The sequence below is a fragment of the Leuresthes tenuis genome, unplaced genomic scaffold, assembly GCF_036924035.1.
Source record: "Leuresthes tenuis unplaced genomic scaffold, fLeuTen1.0.hap1 SCAF_2, whole genome shotgun sequence".
Taxonomy (NCBI): domain Eukaryota; kingdom Metazoa; phylum Chordata; class Actinopteri; order Atheriniformes; family Atherinopsidae; genus Leuresthes; species Leuresthes tenuis.
In genome coordinates, this window is record NW_027325356.1 from 7493685 (window position 1) to 7518440 (window position 24756).

Below are 24756 nucleotides of genomic sequence, written 5' to 3' on the forward strand. Positions count from 1 at the left end.
ACACAAAGTTACTAAAGGTAAAGCAGTGCTAAATGTTTGAAAAACCCCTACAGCACAAATCTGTATATCATTATATACACATTCAGCAACATTGTTGTCCACTTGCTGTTTGCTGAAGTTCACAAGAAAAAATGTGAAAGCTTTTAGAAAAATGTTTTCTGGGTGGATAAGACCAAGATAAGTCCTTCAATAGACTCACAAACTGGCCAGGGTCTTCCCTCCACTAGCCTGATGGAAGCGGGGATAGGTTCCAGAGACCCCTCCACCATCCTTAAGAGTATAAAGTGGTGATAGAAAGTAAAGGAATGATCAAATGAGAACAAGAGAGCATTCTTGGTTGATATGAACAGCTTTATGTTTTGCAGGAAAGAGGAAAACACCGATTTTCAGCATATGAATCTCATCACACCTCTCAACATCCATCCATCCATTCATTTTCTGCTTAATCAAACTGTCGGGTCGCGGTGGGGCTGGAGCCTATCCCAGCAGTCATCGAATAGGAGGCGGGGTACACCCCTGACAGGTCACCAGTCAAACACAGGACCACACGACAACCACAAACACAGCTCTCAACATAATGGTGATAATATCATCATTAGGAACATGTTTTGTTGCATTCAGGCCAGAAAACTGAGGGCATATTTCTCAATTAAACTGATCATAAGAGAATGTGGGTCAAACAGCAAGACCGTGAGTTAAAACCACAATTTGTTCATGGAATAGAACAAATTCAATAGAAACGTTTAGAAACGGCTTTAAGTGAGCAGTTCATCTGTCTCTTGGGCTAAAATGAGTCAAAACTGATATGCAAGAATGATCAGCAGTTACCAAAAGCATTTAATTGCAGTTATTGCTGCACAAGGAGGTCACACCACATACTGAGAGCAAAGGTGCCATTCATGTTGAATATGTTGAATAATTCCGCGCAGGAAATGAATAACCAATTAAAATACTGTCTTCTGTTTTCCTAATTCGTGTGTTGGACTTTGTGAAAATCTCATGATGTTACAGGTCACATTTATGCAGAAATAAGATAATTCTAAACCTCTGCAAACTTCAAGCACTTCATATGTCCATTTGTTCTTCTACCATAGCATTGTGTGTCTTGTAACTGAAATCCCATGACTTGGTTTCATAGATCCTGAATTTGTATTCATCCATAACGTTTTAGATTTCTGATAAAGCTTATATCAGAAATATAAGCTTTAAACTCCATAAACGGTTTTAAAAGATTTTATCTGAACTTTAGTAGGTTGATCTCAAATCATGTTTAGAATTTAGTAAAACAAAAATAGATCTTATTGTATTTTTACTCTTATTCTTTTGATGACATCTGTCAAAAATGCAGAATTGTCCAGTTGGGTCCAGCTTAACTATATCATGTGTTCTGTGTGAAACAAACTTGACCGAAGCCCGTCGTGTCAAAACCCATCGGAAATCTATACTTTTCATCTATTTTTCACCAAATATTTTTTGCACCACTGATTTAGAGGACAGTCCATCAACCTCATACGGTCAACTGGCAGTGATCTAGATTAATTTAGTACCTCAAGAGACAATCTTTTCATCACTGACTGTTCATCTTGTTTTCCTCCTACTGTCTCAACACTATGACAGTCTTTGCCATGGGCTACTTTCCCGAAACATTATAGTCTATTGTATGAAGTGATTGCAGAAGCAAATCTCAAGCTTCCATTTAACCATTACACTAACATCTGGGACCTGAGTGCGTTGGCAGAAAACTGTATCTACATTTCAGGTCATGTGAAATTTATATTCAATCAACACTATAAAAATATGATGAGACCCAGTTGTTGCTTTCCACATGTGGCTAACTAGACATGCAACAAAAATATATATTCATATAAAAGGTTCACTATTACATCAATTCATCTTTAACACCAGTTTCGATATGTATCATTTATCTTTTCTACAGATAGGACAAAAAACAATAAAAGAGTCTCAGCATAAGTTAAAAAAAAAAAAACACATTTGGATTAGCCATACAACCAAACATTTCTTTCATATGTGCAGCAGCAATCCAGATAGCCTTATGGTTGGAGGACTAGAGTCTGACTGACTGAAATCATTATTGAAGAAAACTTCTAAATGCGCCAGTACATACAGTCTATCCAGGCTCAAATAAAGAACTCGATTTACAGTAAGTTCTTTTGCTTTGATACTGAGAACTGTTATTGAAATGTCTTTTCTTTTTTTTGTTTTGTTATTTCGTACTTGTATTTTGCATTATTATGAGATGCTTGGCTTCTTGTTCAGGTATTTGTAATCAGTCAGCATGTCCTGAGGGGGGAATTGTGCTGTTAACACCCTGATGAAGGCTGTTTGTTTTCTCCATATTAAAATCCATCCATCTACCCATTTTCTATACCCGCTTAACCCGATACCCGTTGGTCGGGTCGCGGGGGGCTGGAACCTATCCCAGCGAGAGGCGGGATACACCCTGGACAGGTCGCCAGTCCATCACAGGCCCACACAGAGACAAATGAGACAAACAACCACACACATGCTCACACTCACTCCTAAGGACAATTTTAGAGTCACCAATTAACCTAACATGCATGTTTTTGGACGGTGGGAGGAAGCCGGAGTACCCGGAGAGAACCCACACATCCAATAAACAACATGCAAACTCCATATTAAAATGAATTACTGATTAATATTGCTAATGTCCTTGTCTTTTTATGTAAGAGAAAATAGGTGGTATAGGCTTTACAACTTGATAGTAACTTTTTAGGCAAATTGTAGATCGTTTTCAGTCATGCTTACTGTATGGTTCTATGTATTGCAGTTTTGGGCTCTCTGGAAGTTTTTCAGTCCATTCTTTTGGATCAGATCAACTACCTGAAATATTCATGCACTGAATCACAATTGTTCTGATTTGGTGTTTGTGAATAAACTGAAATAAAAATAGATAATATTTTGCAGAGGAATTTGTGTCCTGCCCAACATATGTTGTATCCAGTAACCTGTGACTCTTAATCTCTAGTCAACAGGAAAAAAAATTGGCCAGTATGTTGGTGTGCGAACAGATACCTGAAAAAATAAACACGTTTTCAATAGCTTATAGCTCTGTACTTACTGCTGTAAGCACAAGTGATGACAAGTTCAGTAGGCCTTGCTGCTCTGCTGCTGCCCAATATGAAAGAGGCATTCCATCACAATATGTTTACTACAGTAAATAAAATTAATTTAAACTAGATTGATTTAAATGTCAAGTATATTCTCTAAAGTTATGAGTCTTACTTTTCAAAAACACCAGGACCATTGCTGAATCATTTACACCTTTTTATTTAGAAATGCCTCTTCTTTTGTTTTTACAGGATATCTCTAAAGTTCAGAGAATTGCCTCAGCTAGTAAATCACCCATGAACGTCGAAGTAATGAGGAGAGAGGGTGGCGGACTTAAAGAGTGCCAGATGGAAAAGGTGAGCCTTTGAAGTAATTAAAGTGTAATGGCCTATGTGACCTGAGGGTTCATATTCACGAGCTTCATCTGTTCGCTAAATTCGTGGTCAATTTACTCATCAGAAATCTTGTGTGTTACTTTCACTCAGTTTCACCCTTAGGTTCATGAATTGGAAAAATTAATGCAAGATCTGCAACAAGTTTAAACTTTGTGAAACAGTATGTTCTTAAATAAAAACCTTTTCTGTTATCCAACTTTTACTGATATTATATTGTTAAAAGTTATTACAAAAAGGTTTACAATATAGTTGCTGTTTGAGCTGCTGTAATTTTGAGTAAATTAAGCCCTTCAAGCTGTGTTAATCAAGTCATTTGACAAGATTGATGGATATTTGTAGTTTTAACATTCTGAAATGGTTACATCTGTCACTGCAGTCTTTAGATAAAATTTTAAGTTTTATGAAGGAACCAAGCATCTTAGTTTTGTAGAGAAGTACAATATGAAAATTAATTAGTGAGAAAAAAATAGTAAAATGAATTGTTGAACAGAAAAGATTCCTTCTGATAATAATTTAGACTGACCACTGCAAAATTGTGAAGGCCATTGTTAACAAATTGCTGTAGCTTATAGATCATATATCAGTAAGTGGAAATAGATAATAAATTGACCTGCAATCCGGATAACGGTGTATGAATATTTAGCAATGTCAGTGTCTTATAAGCTCTTGACGAATACATCCTTTATGGAGGCTAAAATGCAAACATGCTATTCCTGGGGTGTGCCTTGGGAAATAAAGCGCTTTTTTAAAGCTTTTAGAGACAGAATGATTCATGAGTTAGTCAGTCAGCAGAAGATTTATTGGCAATATTGATTTGCTCCTTTTCTTTCTATCAAAGTAAATTGCATATATTTGTGTGCCAAAGTTTTGTTTACACAAAACAATCAATTAGAAGCTAAAGTCTGGGACAGAATATATATATGTATGTATATACATATTTATACATATGACATCAAATATCTCATTTAAAAGAATAACTTATCAGTTCATTTTCTTTTTCTCATCTTTATCATTATGTGCCACCTAAATTTTCACCAATAGGGATTTTACCTTTGCTTAAAACTGTGGTTACTGTAGTTGTCAGTGAAGATAAAAATGTTCACAATCATTTCAAAGAGCTCCTCACTTGGTGCCTCACTGACACCTTAAGAGCAACTATTGATAAAAGAGGGTTAGAACCAGTCACTGAACTTTCCGATTCAGATTCTTTATGAAGGATTCTGGTATCTAACAGTCTCAAAATGTATCTAGGATACTTTGAATAGTGAGTTATCAAGAAGACGCTGGAAGAGGTATCTCTGCCAAGATCAAGAGGATCTGAAGATGGTAAAGCAGGTGGACAGAGTCCGTAAAGATTTTTGACAAGTGGCCATCAGGAACTATAACAGTCATAAGCTGGTAGATCACAGAAGGTGAAGGAATATTAAAGAATGCCACCCAGAGATAAGATGGCTCAATTTGGAAACTCTGAGACAACATTATTACTTAATAAAATTGTGCCAAAACCAATGTACACTTGTATCCTAAAACTGATTATTTATAAATTGACAGGGTCATAAAAATCCTGCTGCAAGAAAGAGGAGCATTCTGATACAGATAAGACATTTGAAAGCAACACGTGTACAATGTATTTGCTTGTTAACACAAACACATATCTGACTGTCCTCCTCTGCCTCTAAGCAGGGAGGAGATGAAGAAGAAAAGTTAGTATGACACATATAGCTTTTGGTCTATGTTTCAATGTAAGAAGTAAATGATAGGCGTCCTTGAATTGAAATTTTCTGGATGTGGATGTTCACCATATTTAACTTGTTCTACATGTGATGCATCCAAAGAGTTTTGTGCACAGCAAGTGTTTCAAGCAAGTGCAACCCTATTTTTGAAAAGTTGGGATGATGTGTAAAAACAGAGTACAATGATTTACAGATCTAATAAACTAATGTTATGTACACAATAGAACATGGAAAAAATATAAAACCTTGTCTGTGGGGTTTTTGATTATTTCCAGCAAAATTACCACTCATCTAATATCATCTAAATAGATTTTATGGCAGAAATATGTCTCAGAAAGTTGGGAGGGGGCAACAACAAGCTGTAAAAGTGAGTGATACTAACAAGAAACAGCTGGAGGACACAAAATTGTTTTTTAACTTGACTTCACCCGTCGTTGTGAAGAAGGAGCTGAGCCAGAAGGCGAAGCTCTCTATTTACTGGTCAATCTACGTTCCCATCCTCACCTATGGTCACGAGTTGTGGGTAGTGACTGAAAGAACGGGACCGCGAATACAAGTGGCCGAAATGGGTTTCCTCCGCAGGGTGTCTGGACTCTCCCTTAGAGATAGGGTGAGAAGCTCAGTCATCCGGGAGGGGCTCGGAGTAGAACCTCTGCTCCTCCACATTGAGTGGAGTCAGATGAGGTGGCATCTGGTTAGGATGCCCCCTAGACGTCTCCCTGGTGAGGTGTTCCGAGCACGTCCCACTGGGAGGAGACCCCGGGGAAGACCCAGGACACGTTGGAGAGACTATGTCTCTCGGCTGGCCTGGGAACGCCTCGGGGTCCCCCCGGAAGAGCTGGAGGAAGTGGCCGGGGACAGGGACGTCTGGGTTTCTCTGTTAAAGCTGCTGCCCCCGCGACCCGACCCCCGGATAAGCGGTGGATGGATGGATGGATGGATGGATGGATGGATGGATGGATGGATGGATGGATGGATGGATGGATGGATGGATGGATGGATGGATGGATGGATGGATGGATGGATGGATGGATGGATGGATGGATGGATGGATGGATGGATATTAAAAAGGCCTGTACTTGTCTACATAAGATCTTCCAGTTGAATATGTTGTCGGAGAAAAAATCATGGGGTCTAGAGAAATATCAGGATTACCAAGGTATAATAGGATTATGGTAAAGCACAGGTCTGGGAAAGGATAAATGAAAATGACTAACATCTTAACATGCGAGAAATTGAGAACAGATTGCTTAGATGTGGCTGCTCTGCCTTACTGAGGTATTGGGGAGGATGGGTCATGGACAGATAAACAGGTCACCGTCCAATGCAGAGATGGAGGAATCTTACAGATGGAAAACAACTCATGCAGCACTCCACCAATCAATCCTGCATGGACAAGCAGCAAGAAATAAGTCATTCCTAAATAAGAAGACACATGCCAGCCCAATTGGAATATAACAAGAGGCACTTGAACAAATCTCAGACCAAAAGAAGCTAGCTCCTTTACTCTGATAAAACAAAAATTGAGCCATTTTTCCACAATTCCCAGCGCCATGTGCGGTGGAAAACAGCCACTGGGCATCACTTCTTTGATACCATCCCTACAGTCGATCTTAAATGTTGTGGGGATATTTTTCTGCATCAGGGGCTGGGAGACTAGTCATGATAGAAGAAAGATGAAAGCAAGCAAATATAGTGCATTTTGAAAGAAAACATTTGACAGAGTGCTCTATATCTCATGCTACTATAAAGGTTTACATTTCAACAAGACAGTGATCTAAAGCATCCCACCAAGAAAAACTCCTGAAGTGTCCCAGTCAGAGTCTGGCCCTAAAGCCAGAAGGGAACATATGCAGGGACGTGAAAATTGTGCTGTGACGCCCCACATCTAACCTGATTGAGCTTAACTGGTCCTACCACAAAGAATGGGCAAAACTATGGGCTAAGCGTAAGGGATCACTCCCGTGAAGACTTGAGGCATCTATTTTTTCCAAAAGCTTTATTATTTTTATTATATCTGAACATGTATTTACGTAATTCAGTCGAATTTTAACAATAAAAAAGAAAAGGGAAAAAAAGTACCTGTTTTTATTATTTGGATTGTGAACACATTTCGTGTGTGAAAGGTAGTTGGACAATTCTGGTTGTAGAACAAACTGAAAAAAACCTGCTGTTTTTTTATTGTTTTTCTGTTAGATCAAAGGCATATTACAGTTACTGATATGGGTCGACTCAATGTTGGAAAGTTGACACGTGCACTGTGCATGCTGCACTGACCTGTTTTGCCTTTCCTCCTTTAGACCGCGGGGGGATGCTTCCAGAATCAGACGGAGGAATCAGCCCCAGAAACTAAAAAGCTACCAGAGCCTCAGCAGGTGCGCTTCACTTGGCTTTACATGGAAATACATTTAAAGTATACAAATACAGTTCCAGTCATTATCAGATAAGTAAATACATTGTCTATTGAATAAATCCTAAATTCAAAAACACGTGTGCAAATTATATAGTGAAATAAAATCACACTTATTTACCAACTCAGGTTGGTAACATTTCTTATACTAAGAGGCTGTGGCTATTCAATTTATTAAAATTAGCAGCACCAAGTATCCCTAACTCATATACACTGTTTAATCCCACATTACTCTTTACACCGATGTATGTATGTATGTATGTATCTGGCACCGTGACCTTATCTGACTCAGTGACTTCTTATAATACACCCACGCACTCTTTATTTATATACTACAAAAATAAAGGAACATATACTACAATATAGCTCCACCATTGTTGACTTAGTTTACATATCCGTAAATGAGTGAGAAAAAGTGCACACTTGTTAATGTGGACTATACAAAATAATTTGCACCATCCTTTAAGTACAGTAACTCCATGTTACTGTAGTTTGTTTCATGTGCAAAGGTTGTTGTTACTTGACGAATCCCATTCTTTTTCTACCCACTTTCAAATAAAGGTGACAAGAGTAAAAAATGGCTTAGTAATGTAATCAGAGGGTGAAAAACAATAGTATTGCAAGTCTGTTTTAAAAGAATTCATGTGAAGAAAGGAAATAGATAGAGGTGATAGCGTCACCACATTGTTCCCATCAACCACTAGCCCCTCCAAATGATTCAAAACAAAGTAGATCACAGAAAGGTCAAACATAGCACTAAAAATTATACTCTAAAGATGATTTTGAAAACACTTAACACCTACATCACCTTCCTAAAAAGGCAACCCATCCACTAAAATGGAATATTAAGTGTGCTAATGTCACCTATAGTGTGTGAAATTCAATGCACTGCCAAAGTCTATGCATAACTGCCTCCCTCATCCTATTACTGAATTGAGTCACACCTGTTTGGCGGTGGCAGATGGTACAGCAAAACAATGCATCTCATTTCAGTGCTGTGTAGAACTGTGTAACTGAGCAACTGTCTTGCATTCCAAGTGACAGATATCCATATTTAGACACGCAGACTGTTTGCACAAGAATACCAGAATATTTCAAAGGAGATTGTGACAAATGTGCACATTTGACTTCATGGGTTTGCTGTGTGCCAGGAGACTGCATTTCATCAGTGGACAGTGTCAAAGATTCAAATCACCACAAAGAAACAATGCTCACATTTTTTTTTCTTGTAGGGAAATAGATTCAGGTATGTAATATGTTACTAAAGCCGTCAGTTCCCCAAGGCATTTCTGTTGTTCTGTAATACCTCAAGAAGCAAAGCTAGCAGTAAATACAATCACAAAGAGAAATCTGTTTTCATCTTGTTTTTTCCATCCATTTTTTTTTGCAAAGTTGACTTGTAACAACTCATCTAGGCTAATCACTTTTTATATCTTTTCAGTGTTATCTTTCTAATGTCATTAAAGTGAAAAATGTCCACACCTTGCCACAACATCAAATCTACAATCAACTCATTTCCTGCAGTCCTTGGTGTCCTTCATGCACAGCCATTATCATTAATGATGTAGTAAACAATTTGATTAGTAGTGATTTGCATTCCAGTCTCTGTGGATCAGTCTGTATTAAGGTGCTCCCCATTTCTGTCACTCTACGTGTTCATTATGTGTCCTCATGTTCGATCGATGAGGCTGAGAACCTGAGGGGCACCTCCCACAATGTTCAGATGTTTTTGAAAAAGAACAGACACAACAAAAGACTTAAATGAAAACAGAAAGTATCGACACTTTAAGTAAACTTAATTCACCCTTGTCTATTTGGTCAGTGTCCTCCAGCGGACTTTTCAGACAGTAAGGCTGTCGTCGATGTGATCTGAGCATAGATAGCCTGATAGACCAACAGCACACAACCAGAACTTTACAGTTTGATTATCTATAAGCACAGGATAGAGGGAAATAAACTGTCAAGTCTCATTGAATTTACTTTGAAGGCTTCAACGCTAGTGTCCACTTGAATCTTTATAAGATTCTCAGACACAAGATGTATCAGATTAAATTCATTGCTGATTTTCATTTGACTTTCTCCGTCTTAAAAATAATACTCATTACAAAGGCTCTGACATTTGCATTAAACATCTCAGCAGCACAGTGGCATAAGTTCTTAGTGTCTCAAATTTCTGACTCAGCAAAATCTGATTTCAGGGAGAATTTCAGGGTGACTGAGGCCAAATTTGCAGTCATTCAGAAAACATTAATAATCAATTATCATTAAAAAATACTTTAAGAATTGAACTAACATAACAAGTTTTAGGCTTCTGAAAATAGTTTGATTAACTGTTTTACTAAAAAGAATGGAACTGGTGTGGGTGGCATGAAAAACAAGGGATATTTCCTCATATCCAAAATATAAAATAAAACCACAAACTCCTCTTTATACCAAAATAGTGTGGTGTAAAATGTGAGGCCAACTGTCTGACAGTTAAAGCTTGTCCAAAGTTGAGTCATGTAACAGGACAATGATCCTAAACAGAGCAGCAAATCTGTAACAGAATGTCTGAAAAAGAAAAGAATCAAGGTGTCGCAATGGTCCAGTCAAAAGCCAGACCTCAACCCGATTGAAATGCTGTGGTGGGACTTTAGGTGAGCTGTGGATAAATAAATGCTGCAAACCTCAATGAACTGAAGCAACATTGTAAATTGGGCCAACATTCTTCCACAACGAGTGGCTGATAACATCTTACAAAAAAACTATTACTGAAATGTTGTGCAACCAACGGTGGTTCTACAAGCTACTGGAACATGGAAGGGCTTAGTTTTATTACACATTGCTTCTGCGTTTTGGTGAAATAATGACAGTATAATTTTCCATGTGTTGCTGTTGGTCACCTGAGGGAGTGTTTTCCTAATTTTATACCTGGTCAGGACCAGGGGTTTTTCTATTAGGTCCCGATAAGTCAAATCTTAAATCTTTGAAAGAAGCAGAGATTCACTATAATATATATATATATATATATAACATATAATTGTGAGTGAATAAGTTAAATTGTCAGTAAGTTGTGAAACAGTCAGTACGAACCACAGTTATTGTTGACTAATTGGGAGATATTTTTAAATCCCTCTCCAGACTCAGAGGCATTTGGAACATTTTTAATCCAAAGATTTTTGGGTCTTGGCACACACTTCAACAGCACCGAAAACAGCAAACCACGAGGTTTAAGTAGAACAGGTTTCATCTCAAACTCCCTCAGGAGGTTCAAATCATCAATACGGAACTCATATTTCTAATTTGATGGATTTCAATATGTGATAAGCATTGAACTGTTTTTATATTTCTATGTGAGTGACTGAATTTTGTAGGATTAGAAGAAGTGTAGAAGTGTATCACCTCCATTCATTCCGTTTTTTCATTGACCTGCATCATTAAATACACACAAAAAATGCATTTGAATAATTACCCTCCAACCCTTGCTATGAAAAGTAGTCAACATGCATCACATTAAAAACTTTTTTTACATGCATTTAGGCCGCCGTCGAGGGAGCATGAAAATTATTGCTCTGTCAGATATTCGAGCAGACACTGGAGCAGATACTACCGACAACGCTGTTTCAATTTCTATTTACAAAAAAAATAAATCTACCCAGGCACAGAAACTTCTAGATGTCCTTCGGGTAATTTTGCTTGTGATAAATAAGACATACGCACCAAAAAAAAAGGAAAGTATGAAACTCACATTAAAGTGGGTGGCAATAGAGGTTGGCAAGAAGCCACATGAGTGCATTAAGTGGAGAGATCAAGGTTCCCTGAGACTCAGTTACTCAAATCACATGCAGGTTTTTTTCAAGTATATGCTGTGCTGTTCTGTATGGATATATATTCTGTATTATATACTATGTATGTATATAATTGCCTAATTGAAAATTTAAATTTAAAGTTTGCATACTGCCTTCACAGTGATGTGCCCTTTTTTATTTGTTTTGCTTCAAGCCAGGTGATTAAACTATATCCCACTGCCACGTAGAATGATATGTAACTCAATTTGTGAGCAGCCAGCAAGCCTTTTCCAACATGACACTGGTAAACACTGAACAGATGCTTTGCTTGAAGAATTGGTTGCCAGAGCCTGTGTGAAGTGCTTAAACATGTCACTCCCAAAGAAGACTTAAATTATTCAATATAGCAGAAAAAGCTGCATTGAAGCCTACTAAATTAGTATTTAAACTGTTAGAAGGAATTGGTAAAGGAAAAAAAAAAACACCCCTGCACTAAGTGCTTTGCTTCATTGTGCTGTTCAGCTGTAAAAACACACAAATTACAGAGACACATCATATCAACTCTCACTGACTAGTAAACACAATGAAATGCATGCATACATGAAGACAAATCAGCCGTGGATTTAAATCCTGCAGGTAATTAAACTATTTTATGCAAGGTACCATGGTTCTCAGAATGTGCCTAGTGACACAGAAGGTAACATCCCAGCCACAGACAGATAATAAACATTTGCTTGGAAAATTTCCATGGAGAATTAAGAAGACATTGAGCTCATAATTTGTGGTTATGTGATGGTTGTTTTGTGCACACAAGACTCACACAAGATTCCGAGAAATACAGACATCAAGCACATGAGAGTAGCAAGAGTTCTCAGATCAATAATTTATGGGTAGGATGTTAAAATGCGAGTTCTCCTTTCCGACCATAGTAAAGTACACAGTTATTTGAGAGAATGAGCCGTCTTGTGCAGGTAGTTTAAACAGAAGATTACCAACAAACACTGCATGTTAAAAACCATCACACTGCTGAGCAACTCGTCCAACTTTAAGAAGCAAAGGGAAAGTGAGAGTATAAGGCCAATAGCCCATAAACCAGTTGCCCACCAGTTAATAACCGTTGAAGTTCCACTCCAACAGTTATTAACTAAATACTCATGTGTTCTTCAAATTTGTACATTTAAAAGTTTTTTTGCCATGAAACACCTCTAATGGCCGCAACATGTGACACATTTTCTTCATGCAGTAAATGAGGATGAATGAAGATTCTAATTTGGCCCCGCTCACATCTCCACAGGCCAGCAAATGACACTGTCTGCCCTGTCTAGTCCGATTCTGTTTTGTCTGTTTAGCACTTCACTTCAGACATAAGTGTTTGAACCGGAGAGAGATTCTCATGAGGAGGAAGCTTGATTACAGAATAGTAATCTCTTCACTTTGTATCACTATCTACAGTGTTTGGTGTCCACCATTTACTGGTCAGATGGTCCCCAGCTTGCTTGATGCAACTGTGGGCTCTCCCAGACGGCAGATCCCAGCTCACCTCTGCCACCTCTCTCAGCCTTGCTTTTACTGTCATCTCCATGTAGCTCATGCTAAATTGTATAGCAGCTTTCTAGCTTCTCATTGCATTGGTTCCTCACAACACATTCAAAAAGCGCTACCTAGCAAGTAGTCAGGATTGGTTCTTTCGATAACTTACGTGAAAGATATAGGCTGCCTGACATCACTGTTTTGTGAGTATAGGTGGTGCTGTGCAGATTCGAAGCAAATATTCTCAGCCATAGTGTTGATGGCTGATTTTGCTCATGAGTCGTCTTGTACCACATAAGAAATATCTTATGGACGCGTTAACAAGGTTAAAAAAAGATGGCTTTCAAAAACTCCGTCTAGTAACGTCATGTAATCTGCTGCACTTCATTAATTATAATAATTCTCCTTTGTATTATTATCATTATTATATATTATAATTACTATTGTTGACGATTCATTAATCGAATTATAGAATTAGAAGTTACATAGTTACATATGAATTTTTTTTTCTGATATCTGTCGTTTGTCTACAAGAAAAAACCTTTGGTTTGCAATAGTATTAAATGTTCTGGGAAATATTCTTGACAACATGTAAACTGAAAGGAGTTCTGCCTAAATGCATTATCATCTATTGAGTCTGTGTAGCTTTGTGGTGCAGATCAATACCATTTACTCTTTCAAAGGCAACACTGTAATTTGGTTCCATCAGCTAAAGAAGCAGCCTCTAAACAAGGTGGAATCCACACAGTATGTTAAAAGCAGGGCTAAAATGTTTGCCATCAGTATTATCGTTAAATTGGAAAAATGCATTTTTTTTCTTGGTTTCTTTTAGACCTTTAGGAGCCTTTTGTGCACAGATTACAGACCACCACATGACTGCTGCAGAGTGTCATTGTCTCAGTCTTGCTCATTATGATTTTTTTCTCCCTCTAAATCTAACAGCAAAGGAGCCAAGTGCAGAGTGGAAAATTCAATACAGAGCTCGTACACGACAGCGAGGAGCCAGAGGGGGCCAGCAGCAAAAACACAAAGCCACATAAACACAACTGAGTGGATGGCATGTCATCGGAAAGCAGAGCTCCTGCATCACCTGAAGGATGTTTCTAAGAGCACACACTTGCGCACACTCATAAGAATTGTGTGCCCACACATTGACACAATATTGACACACTCTCTCCTAAAACACACACTCTCACAGCTACACATATGCATATCAGGATTGTTAGCAAAAGCTGATACACTGGGACTGTCAACAAGTTTCAAACTGTCATCTGAAAACCTCCATAGTAAAATGGCATGCGTTTAGAAAATTCTTTTCAAAGGTAGCACTGGCACTGGTAACTTGTTTCATGATGTTCATTTGTTGTTTACTTATCTGAGTTTATTTTGAGTGAGGACACTGCTTTCTAAATGTGTGATCTTTCTAGAAAAAAAAAATCCTTTGCACTGGTGAGGTCTGACACTGTTTCCTGTGAAGTATATCAATTGACAAAAATAACTCCTACTACTACTATTACTACTACAACCCAACTTAGATTATTGTTTGTCACTCATTGTAGCAAGGTTAATTTACTCCTAAACATTTTGAAATATAGAGGCTCAAGTTGGCTGGCCAACTGTTCAACATTTAATATTTCAGCACTCTTTTCTGCCTTTAACACTCCGGAGGCAAAGAGCCAAAGACTCACAATGGGTCGTCTCCCTGAGAATGTGCCATGCACTGAGTAGTAACTCCTAGCTACATGTATCTGTGGTATCTGACCTTTCTGTGTCCTTTCAATAAACTGTAATTTTCAGTAAATGTGTGAAGAATAAATGGTTATTTGTGGGAAAGAAACGAGTGAGTGTATTTGTGATCTACAGAGGAAAAGGCTCTTGGTGGGAGAAGAGATGAGGTGTCCTCTGAATATTAACTGTATTTTTACATTGCTAGACACTACGAGAAAGGATGTGCGGGAGGTACCAACACTTCTAAGAAAGATAAATGATTCATTATCATTTTAGATTTGCAGTGTGTAGCATTTAGAAGGATCTGTTGGGAGAAATGCCTTTATAAATAAATACATGTATAAATATTACAATGTTTTCATTGTTATATAATCACATGAAAGAGGAATTATGTTACTACAACTCTAGAAAAAACTATTTATATTTATGGAGGATAAGAGTCCTTTTCCATGGAGTCTGTCATATTTGTATCAGAGCCTCAAAGGCAGAAAACAAACACTGAAAAGTTTTTAGCTGCCACGATAATCTCTGACATACACTTTGAAGGGGAGGTTGACACCAGCCCGATGTCACTTTGAGGTCATTTACAGCTGTTTTGTTGAGACACTTTGGCATCACAAATGAAAGTTTCACTTCTCAGCTATGTTGTAACAAAGTCAGCGGTGTATTTCCATGTTATCCTCTACCAAGCCTGACTAATGTTGTGAAGCAGTGTGTTTCAAATCACACCACAGTCTTTTCCTTAACCTAAAGATAACCGGGTAAAACATGGCCCTGTACTTCGAAGCAACATTAGTGACACAGGAAGGTAACTTCAGATTCAGCTGTGGATTTTTGGTACCACAAAGCTGGTTCATTTCCTACCAGGTGGCAACCTATGCTGGAAACCTAACCTGCTCTTGAGCTGTAACATTAAGCCTTATTTGACCTCATCCATCTCAAATCCAGATTTTTAAGGAACAAAGAAAATACAGCAAAACACATGCACGTTGCTAGAAAGTACTGAGTATTGTGAGATCATTACCATGAATGAGATTCCAAATGTGTCTTCATGTTGAAAGAAAATGGAAACGGATTTGAGTTTGCCATTATGAGGTACAATCTAAACCAAAAACTGGTGCTGGATACAATAAATGGATACAAAATGTTTTCGGAAATGCCAGCACTCAATGACTTCTATTCATGTGTAAAGAGTACAGGGAAAAAGTGAAAGAAACAGAAGTAACTGGAGTTCTCAAGGGCTTTCTGGGATCAGTTGGATTCTGGGCAGGGAGAGCATAAGCACAGATAAATAAACATACATTTAAAAAACAGTTCCTTGTCAAAGAAATGCAAAAAAAAGTATGTGAACAAGAAAAGGCATTGAATATACATTATGTAAAAGCTACAAGTAAAACTCCCAGAACCCTACCTATAAACTTTCAATCTTGGTAGATATCACTGTCATATATTTATCGTCCATTTTTTAGAATGAAAAACATCAGTAACTCTCTTTTGAGCTTACAAAACCACCAGCTGCTTTAAGCAGCTTTGTGGTCACAGCATCCCTACATGTGACATTTGGGTATGTCTCTGGATTCAAGAGCATCCATGCTGGTAAATGTTAGGCGACAGGTGCGGCACTCTCTTTTGAGACCAATAATCCATCTTTTTTGTGAGTTTGGGAGCTTCCTCCAGGTTGGCTCTATGTCTTGCTGAGAACAAAACAAAGGAACCTGTCACAAGGATTTGTAGACCCATGGCGGATCTTGTGGATTGTGCCACTGAACCCCTAAAGCAAGCAGCAGCCAAAGCAATAGGAGGGAAGAAAGATGGTCATGTTTGCTATATAGTGCACAGGCTTGGGAAATGATCAAAGTGACAGTGTGGTTTTTGAATGCCATCTTCATTTTATTGCCTGCAGTTCACTGCTTGGGATAAAGATGCACTTTCCGAGAATAGTTAGGCTTTTCGTAGAGCTTCACAAGAATCCTGTTTCTACATGTAATAAGTGGATTGAAACAGATTCTCTTCACTTCATTGTAAAGTAAGTTAAATGTTTTTGTGTACTTTGCCTAAGCCATAAGTCAGAGGCAGATTATACTGTAGAACCCCATAAATCCTAAGAGGTTCTCCGAACAATGAGCAAATAAGGTTTTAAAAGACGTCAGCATCAAACAGTGTGTTAATCTTCACTAAATTCTTTATACTTTCTAAAGTTTTTAATCAAATGTATCACAGAGACCGCTAAATGATATGTGAACAGTATCACAGCAAGGAAAATTAGTGAGTACACTATAGTGCACGTTAGGGATAACCTAGCCCGAAAAACTTATAGTTGAGTAATTCCTTGGTAATTCCTCAGTTTTGGATATTTAAAATTATAATTATATTACCGTGTTTCAACGTAATTATTTTGCTTAAAAAATTGCACACAGTGAAGGTCAACCAATAAAAGATATTGTCAAACTAACTGGTACTAAACTTGAATTCTGTGCACAGATGTGCATGCCTGTCTTAGAGATTTCTTTTTTTTTTAGTTGTAATTGCATACTGGTTCTTGCCACCCCCACACCACACGTTGTTCACAAAACAAATATTTTCAGTTTTTTAAATATGTAATTTTGATACTTTCAGCCATCTGAGAGGTGCATTCAAGCACCACTGGAAAGATGATGTCAAACAAAGGTGAGGCTGACAGACTAAACATTGTTGTCATTTCAGCATTGTTAGCTCTGGATTTAGTTGGTTGCTTTCAGATCAGTTCCAATCAATTAAAGCTGGATCTCATTCACACTTTTTCACCATTACATTACAAAGAAAAATTATAACTGTCACATTGACTTGTTTAATCTTAAACCTTTAACAAAAAGTGCTTCACTTTAAATGTTCATTCAGCTATGAAGTTAAACAGGTCTTTTATCCCTGTGATATGGATCCTATTAAAGTCTTAACATCTGTCCTTTCTGCCATAGATAACAGTCAGCTCTTTTTTATCAACACATCCAGCTCCATACCTTTCTATTTTAAAAGTGCCAGTGTCCAACCGTCTCTCAAAAAAATTATGATAAATCCATTATGAATTGTTACCAAGCAACCCATAAAATTGACTGAAGGCATAAAGTTTGAATTGATTAATGTAATTATCATACAGAAGCAGAACTCAATCCAGTGCTTAAGATGTAGTGCTCAAAGGTAGAGCCCTGCGCCGGACTGTTTTCTTCATCCCGCTCCCGCTGAATTTCTGACCATTACCGCCCGCACCCACAACATGTGTTACGCTGCGGCCGGCTCCCGCAATGTGTATGTCCACTCCCGCCCGCATCTGTAAAACTTTGAGAATTTATGCCTGCACAATGATAGAAATGCATTGATTTTGTGTCTTCTCCCAGAGCCGCAGGAGAAAACAAGTCATTTTATAGGCTATTAATAAAAGAGATTTATGGACAATTGAGAAACTTCTCCAAATGTCAGACTTGCCTTGCTTTGTCTTTGTGCTGTAAAGACCTTCTTTGAGCTTCCTTTCCACATAATTTATTTACATCCTGATTTGAGTGGCGGGACCCAATCCCAATGCAGCCCTCTAACTCAGAGGCACAAATTTCCCAACCACCATTGGGTAGGGTTTAGGAAAACAATGTGGCTAAATTATAGATTAAAAACTACATGTTTTAAATTAATTCTTGTCAATTTCATGTTACTTATAATAGAGGCAATGATTAAAGCACTTATAGCCAACACAGCTTTTAGATTTAGCTTTAATTTGATCTTTTAAAATGTCAATTATAATCTATATGAATTATTTAAATTGCACTCACACAAGTTGTTTTAGAATAAAACTTTTCAAATTATCTTCCAAAGTGACTCTTTATAAGCAATTTAGCCTTGAAAGGTAAAAGCTATTCATAATCTCATTCAAAGTTTTAATCTTTTATCTGTTTATCTTATATGTCTTTTATCTTTCTCATACACTAAGAATTTATATATTACTTTGGTGGAATATGCTCCATCTGTCATGTCACATTTTGAGTTTTGGTCCTCCCTTCCTTCCACACCACATCTTGACACCATCTAAATACACATTTCATTTCAAAGTCAAATGCCACTCTCATAAAAACTTTGTAACCCTGCATATTTCTGAGGTAAATGCAAAATCCTAAATTGTGCTATTTTTGTTTAATGAATGAGTGATTTTGTGGCAGGAATATTAGGAAAAGATAACAGCATATTGGTAAGAAGTGAACTATTCTGAAGGATGTTTAATTTCTTGTCCCTCTCTATACACCGATGAGAACACCTCTTCTGAAGTATGCAGAGGTCACTGTGACCATCTTTAAATGTATCTTCATGAGAACATGCTGATAATCTATATCTCTATACCACCTCCTTACGTTCTTGACATTCTCACTCAAATTGCAAAATAAAGTGTTACAAGTTACAAATAAGATATTTTTGATACAAAAAAATTAAGAAAGAAAAAAAAACTAAATAAAATAAAATGAATTACAGTATGTCCCATTTTCTAAAATAAAGAATAGCTGGTGTTGCTGCTCCTGTCATTGCAGCACTTTAGGTAGTCCTGCATTCAACTCACAGCTGGCAGCTCACAGAAATTATTTTAATTTGTCCAGAGTATGGCTTGTTTTGATGGAAATTAACCTGCATCTTATTTTCTGCCTTACTACATTTGGAAGACTTTGTTGTGTTTCAACAAAAGCTTGCACAAGCTACTGAATAGTAAAGTAAGAGTCTGAGGTAGGTGCAGTATACTTCTTGCTTCAGAGACAGGCTCTTATTTTTGTCAATTAACGGTATATATAATTATCTCATGTGAACAAATTATGCAAAATGGATGAAATCTGCAAACTTGCTTAAATTACAATGAAGAACCGCCACACTCCTATATTCCAATCTGTGAGCATGACCTTAAAAATCCCACATCCTGTGTCTACATTTACCCAGCTCAGAATGAATAATGCTCAAAGACAAATCTGCAGGTCACTTGAGATGGCGGATGAAGCTGGGAGGCAGATGATTCCTGTTATCTGCAGATCGATGGGAGCCTCCCTAGTCAGATGATAACAGCTCTGTGTCAGTTGTGTGGTCCTTAAATTATCTGGGGACTTTCACCTCCTAAGTGGGAGATCAACCTCAACAGCATCCATCCGAATCTCAGGAGAAAACATGAAATAGTTCAATTTGTCCACATGTTCCAAACATAGCTGAGTAATTTTCTTTATACCTGACCCTAACAAAGGAACTGACAGCAAAGGAGAAGAGCGAAAAGTCGCTGGACAATACTGGAACTCAAACTTAGTTCTCTTGCTTGCCCATTTGCAGTAAAACACCACCACCCACCTCCTTCTGCCTACTCATAAATGCAAAATAATATTTGTCACACAGCGACAAACCTAAGACTTTTACAATTTGCAACGGAAAACATAGCTGTCATTTTTGGAGCCTCAAAAACGTAAAAATCTTTAAATTTTTTTAGTTGCCAAAGACATGTACATTATGCAAAATGTGGGCATGTAATGGTTTTGAAAGGCAGATGTTGGCAACAATTTTGTAATCCAGAAACTGTAAAAATATTACAATTGTGAAGCCTTTTTTAAAAAAAATTGCTCACTTTTCTGCTGTGAACTATTGTAGCTATTTCACATTTCGGTTGCTCCATCACATGATGTACTTCTGCGACAGCCAAGGATGTATGGTCAATTCTACTCTGCAGTCAATAAATCTGTCCTGTCCACATCCATCACCGTTGGGTTTGGTGCAGCAACAAAAGAGGCCTGAGACAGATTGCAACGAACACTAAGAGCAGTGGGGGAAATAATCATTGGCTTTCCTTTGCTCACCCTTCAGGATAGGTACTTTTCACGAGTGGGAGAGAGAGCAGAAAGAGAAAATCATTAGATTCTCATAACTGGGTCACCATTTTTTTTTTTCAATTCCTCCTCCATGGGCTTCAAAACTATGTATAACACATCAACTCAACACAGGAAAATACTTTTTCTGCTCACCTCCACCTTCATAAGTCAACAATCTCTTCTCAATGCAAGATGCAGATTATTTCTCTCAGCACCAAAACTTGTACATCATGCATATCATAGTATTTCATTTGTATATTTCTTAAATATTGTCTGCACTGCTAGAGAATCACAAATTTCTTTTGACTTTTGCAAGATTTGGCAAATACAGCTCATTCTCTTGTATCTCCCTGTCACATATCATGAACAGAAAGCTGATAGTGGAGACACTAAAGCAGAAACGGGGTCAGATCTGACATTATCCTCAGCTTTGCTGTAAAATCAGTTGTTTAAAATGTGTGGTTTTGTTCACATTTTTCAACCCCGTTGCCGGAAGGCTTAATCACTGCCAGCAGGATTGCCATGACAAATTGACCTGAAATAAGGCACTTGATGATAAATAGATGGAAAACTTGTATTCAAGGCGCAATGACAATAAGACAAGCAGCACGTCAGGAAAGGTGCAGACTCACTGACGTATTTGAAGAGTAATCAACTGGGGCAGGATGCAAAAGGGCAAGAAGAGAAACTTTTAAGAGTACAAGGAATCACATTTCAAAGTGAAACAGAAAGCAAACTTGAAGCTAACTGTTGCACAAAGACAATGTATGGGAATGACCAATGAAGGCACAAAACAGAGATAGGTCCACCAATATCAAAGGTTTGTAAAACTAAGAGCTCATCCATGTTAGGTGGATCAGTCTATCTGATCAATTAAAAGCTTGAGCAAGTGTCAGTTCACCTTGATTAAAGCCTCACTGTTCAAACCATTTCAAGCAACAGTTTGATGCACATTCTAACCAGCTGTTAATAAGGTGCAAATGTGTCTCTGAGCATCTTATTATTCCCTCCAAATGTAGCAATAGCAGTGTGAGGTCACAATCAACCTTGACAGATTCTTCCATGCTTTATCTTCTCTGGCTCATGCGATAATGGAATTTATTACATATAAATAATATAAATATATCATATCTATTAAATACATAAAAATGCAATTTAGCCTTGCAATCTTGCCATACATTGTATTGATAAGAAAAATAAAAGTTTGATTATTCTTATTTGGATTTTATCTGGATGAGAGACAGATATATTGGCCAGTGTCTTGACTAGGTAGCAGAACAAAGCAACTAGGTGATAATATTTTGAGCAATACCTCTTCTTTATCTCGTTATGTCACATTGAAAGATCTGCTTTAAAAAAAAAAACTGTATTTCAACATAATTTTTTAAAATCGAATTATAAGGTGCTGTACACAGAGAGAAACACAAATAGAGCCGAATAACATTGCTAATTGAGACAAACCACGTTAGAACAAATTATAATATGAGAAAATTAATGCCATTCCGAAGAAAAGAAAAGAAAAGAAAAAAAGTTGACTTTTGTAAGATGACTAAAACAGTCCAACAAATCAAATCAAGTCTCTTAGATTGTGGGAGATGATTCCAAAAGGTTAAGGCTCCAACAGTAAAGACCAAATCACCTTAATTTGCAGTGGCAGTGGGGCATGGTGAAAAGCCCAGTGAGTGGTTAAGTGGTTGAGTGGTAGAAGACAATCAGTACCTGGAAAGGGAACAGGCATGAGGTGGGACAGAAGGCTGGTTCTTGTCAATAACCCTGCAACTGCATTTTGAGCCAAATATAATCCCTTTAGAGTAGCTTGACTAATACATGTGTAGAGGGAGATGCAATAATTTAGATGGGAGGGTGAGATTAAGATGCAAAATGCAACAAGCCATTGCATATTCCAGTAGGCTGATCAGTTGCAATGACACTTATTTCTGTTGAGCAGGAAATGAGGAAATCAAGAGAGACTCCACATCTGCAGCTAAACAAAATTACCACAAAGAAGCAGGAACACAGAGAATAGAACCAATCCCTCTGGGACTCTGTACTGCTGGGGGGTAGACATAATTGTTATTGCATGGATTAAATTATATATTTTAGACAAATAATAATTCAATCTGTCTAAAGCTGTTTCAGAGATGACAGCCCAGTAAGCAGCATAATTGGCTGAAACAGCAGTAAAATCAGGTAGAAAAAGGCTGGAGTATTCACCACTGCCTTTCTGCCACAAGCATGTGATCGGCAGTAATAGGGATCTGGTCGAATAGTGTATTTTGCTTAGGAACCTTTGTGACTGAGTAAGTAAGGTAACAGCTGTTTAAATTCCCTAATTACCATACTAAGGAAATGTGTTCCAGTGCTTCCTTAATCATCTCCTTTAGCAGAGGATACACAGGACCATCCTCTTTGAGAGAAAGGAAATAGTTTCTTCTGGCCACAGCTTTTATAGTGATGCTTGATTGTTTTCATCCAGTCATACCAACTGTGATTTATGTGGATAAATATGAGGACAGGAGGATGAATATGAGTAGTGGGCATGTACGACACAAAATTTCAATTTTCAGTTTCGAACTTTGATAATAAAGTAATATTCTATATAATTTCTAACAACACATCTGTTTTTTCTGTATCTATGTGCCTGCTCCCAATTGCCATAGTTTGACTCCAACCTGTTATTGCTGTAATGAGAGCTTACTCAAATTGCAGCATTTATTTACAGTGTAAGGCACATCATTTAGGCACAATCCAGATGAGACTCCTTTGCATACATTCATCGAGACGCATCTTCTTCAGAAAGTACTCGTGTTCATTCTCTTGCTCATTTGAGTAGTTTTAAAGTTTAGAATCACAACAGAATTAACAGGAACAGATAAAAACATATGACAAGTGTGACTTATAAAGTGCCAAACGGGAAGCCTGTTTTTTTTTTGAGAAAGGAAACGTGGAAAAGAGCTGGCAAACACTTCCGCTCTTACTTTATGCACATTTGTAAAGTTTGATGTGAGTGCCAGGCAGCAGCTTGGGAATGCAGAAACGCAGTTTTGCAAAAGATTGATTGGAAGAGCTATGCATCAAACTTTATTAACTAGCAGATAATAAGGAAGCACAGTCAAGAATTAGCCATATAAAGAACAAACTGATCAGGAAAACAGAAGGATGTTTTATCTCAGAGGAGAGGTCGTACCTTCAAACCATTTCTCAGGAGGGAAAGCAAAACTAAACATACCAGCATTTCACTGTGGGTGACTCTTTTTAATGATAAATCCCAGTTGGAGATTTGTGGCTGTAACAAAGGAATGTATTTAAGGAGACAAAGAGGAGAAGGTGTTACTGCAGTGTGTCAAAGTCACAGTGAAACACGGTTGCAGGAATATTCAAGTCTTTGTGGTTTGCACTCTGCAGTTGGACACCTGCACTGAATTGACTCCACACTGACAAAGAGGAGGTAGCACTCAATTCTGCAGGGACATGCTGCACACTCTGGGTTGCATCTTTATGAAGAAAGATTTATGCTGCAGTAGGGTAATGAACTCAAAATAAGTTCAAAGCTTTGAAGAAGTTCCTGAAGCCCAAGAAGACAAAGGATCTTATTTATTTGGGCTTTGAAGGGAGGGGGCCGAAGCTGGAGCCTATCCCATCTACCATCGGTTGAGAGGTGGGAAATAATCAAATATACATTTATCAAATGTATAAAATATTAATCTAACTACATCTTGTATAAATATAGAGAGAATGTGTTGCTGTATACCCAGCAGTGTGTTATTGTTTATAGTTTTAGGTTCATAGTTGTAGTGCTCACAGATGTGCAGGTTTTCCTACATTGTGCGCTCTAATCCACAAAATGACATATGGGCCCTGCCCTCTTTAGCTGGAAGACACTGTGTCCATAATATCCAAAAAGAACGTAACATTCTATACACAGCAGTGCAGTTTTTTACTTTTTTCGAGTCCATCTTCCAAGAGCGTATGTATAAGACGTATGTATAAGACATAGCTTGTATGCTGTGTTTCCCCTCATTTATTCTAAGCCACTGACACAGGTTTTCTGGGGTGATCTGACCCATACCGTAATTTTCTTCAAGGAATGATGTCTATTTTCAATGCAGTGCTACCTGAGGCTCTGAATATCAGAACCATACAAAATTGGTTTTCAGATTTCAAAGGATTCTCTTAATCTTCTAACCCATTTGAGCCTATTAAACATTTTACCTGAGGCACCTGTGAAACATTGGAACAGAAATAGTCATTTGT

At 37.7% G+C, this 24756-nt stretch overlaps 1 protein-coding gene across 2 annotated transcripts in view; it reads left to right on the forward strand.

Annotated features, from left to right (window-relative positions):
- luzp2 (leucine zipper protein 2) overlaps positions 1 to 14751 on the forward strand; it is a 157170-nt gene extending 142419 nt beyond the window's left edge. For both annotated transcript variants that reach the window (XM_072380007.1, XM_072380008.1), the window contains exons 10-12: positions 3342 to 3446; positions 7519 to 7593; positions 13868 to 14751. In XM_072380007.1, coding sequence (XP_072236108.1) covers positions 3342 to 3446; positions 7519 to 7593; positions 13868 to 13975 — 288 coding nt within the window. In that variant the 3' untranslated portion in view covers positions 13976 to 14751. The remainder of the gene's footprint in view (positions 1 to 3341; positions 3447 to 7518; positions 7594 to 13867) is intronic.
- Positions 14752 to 24756: the final 10005 nt, after the last annotated feature.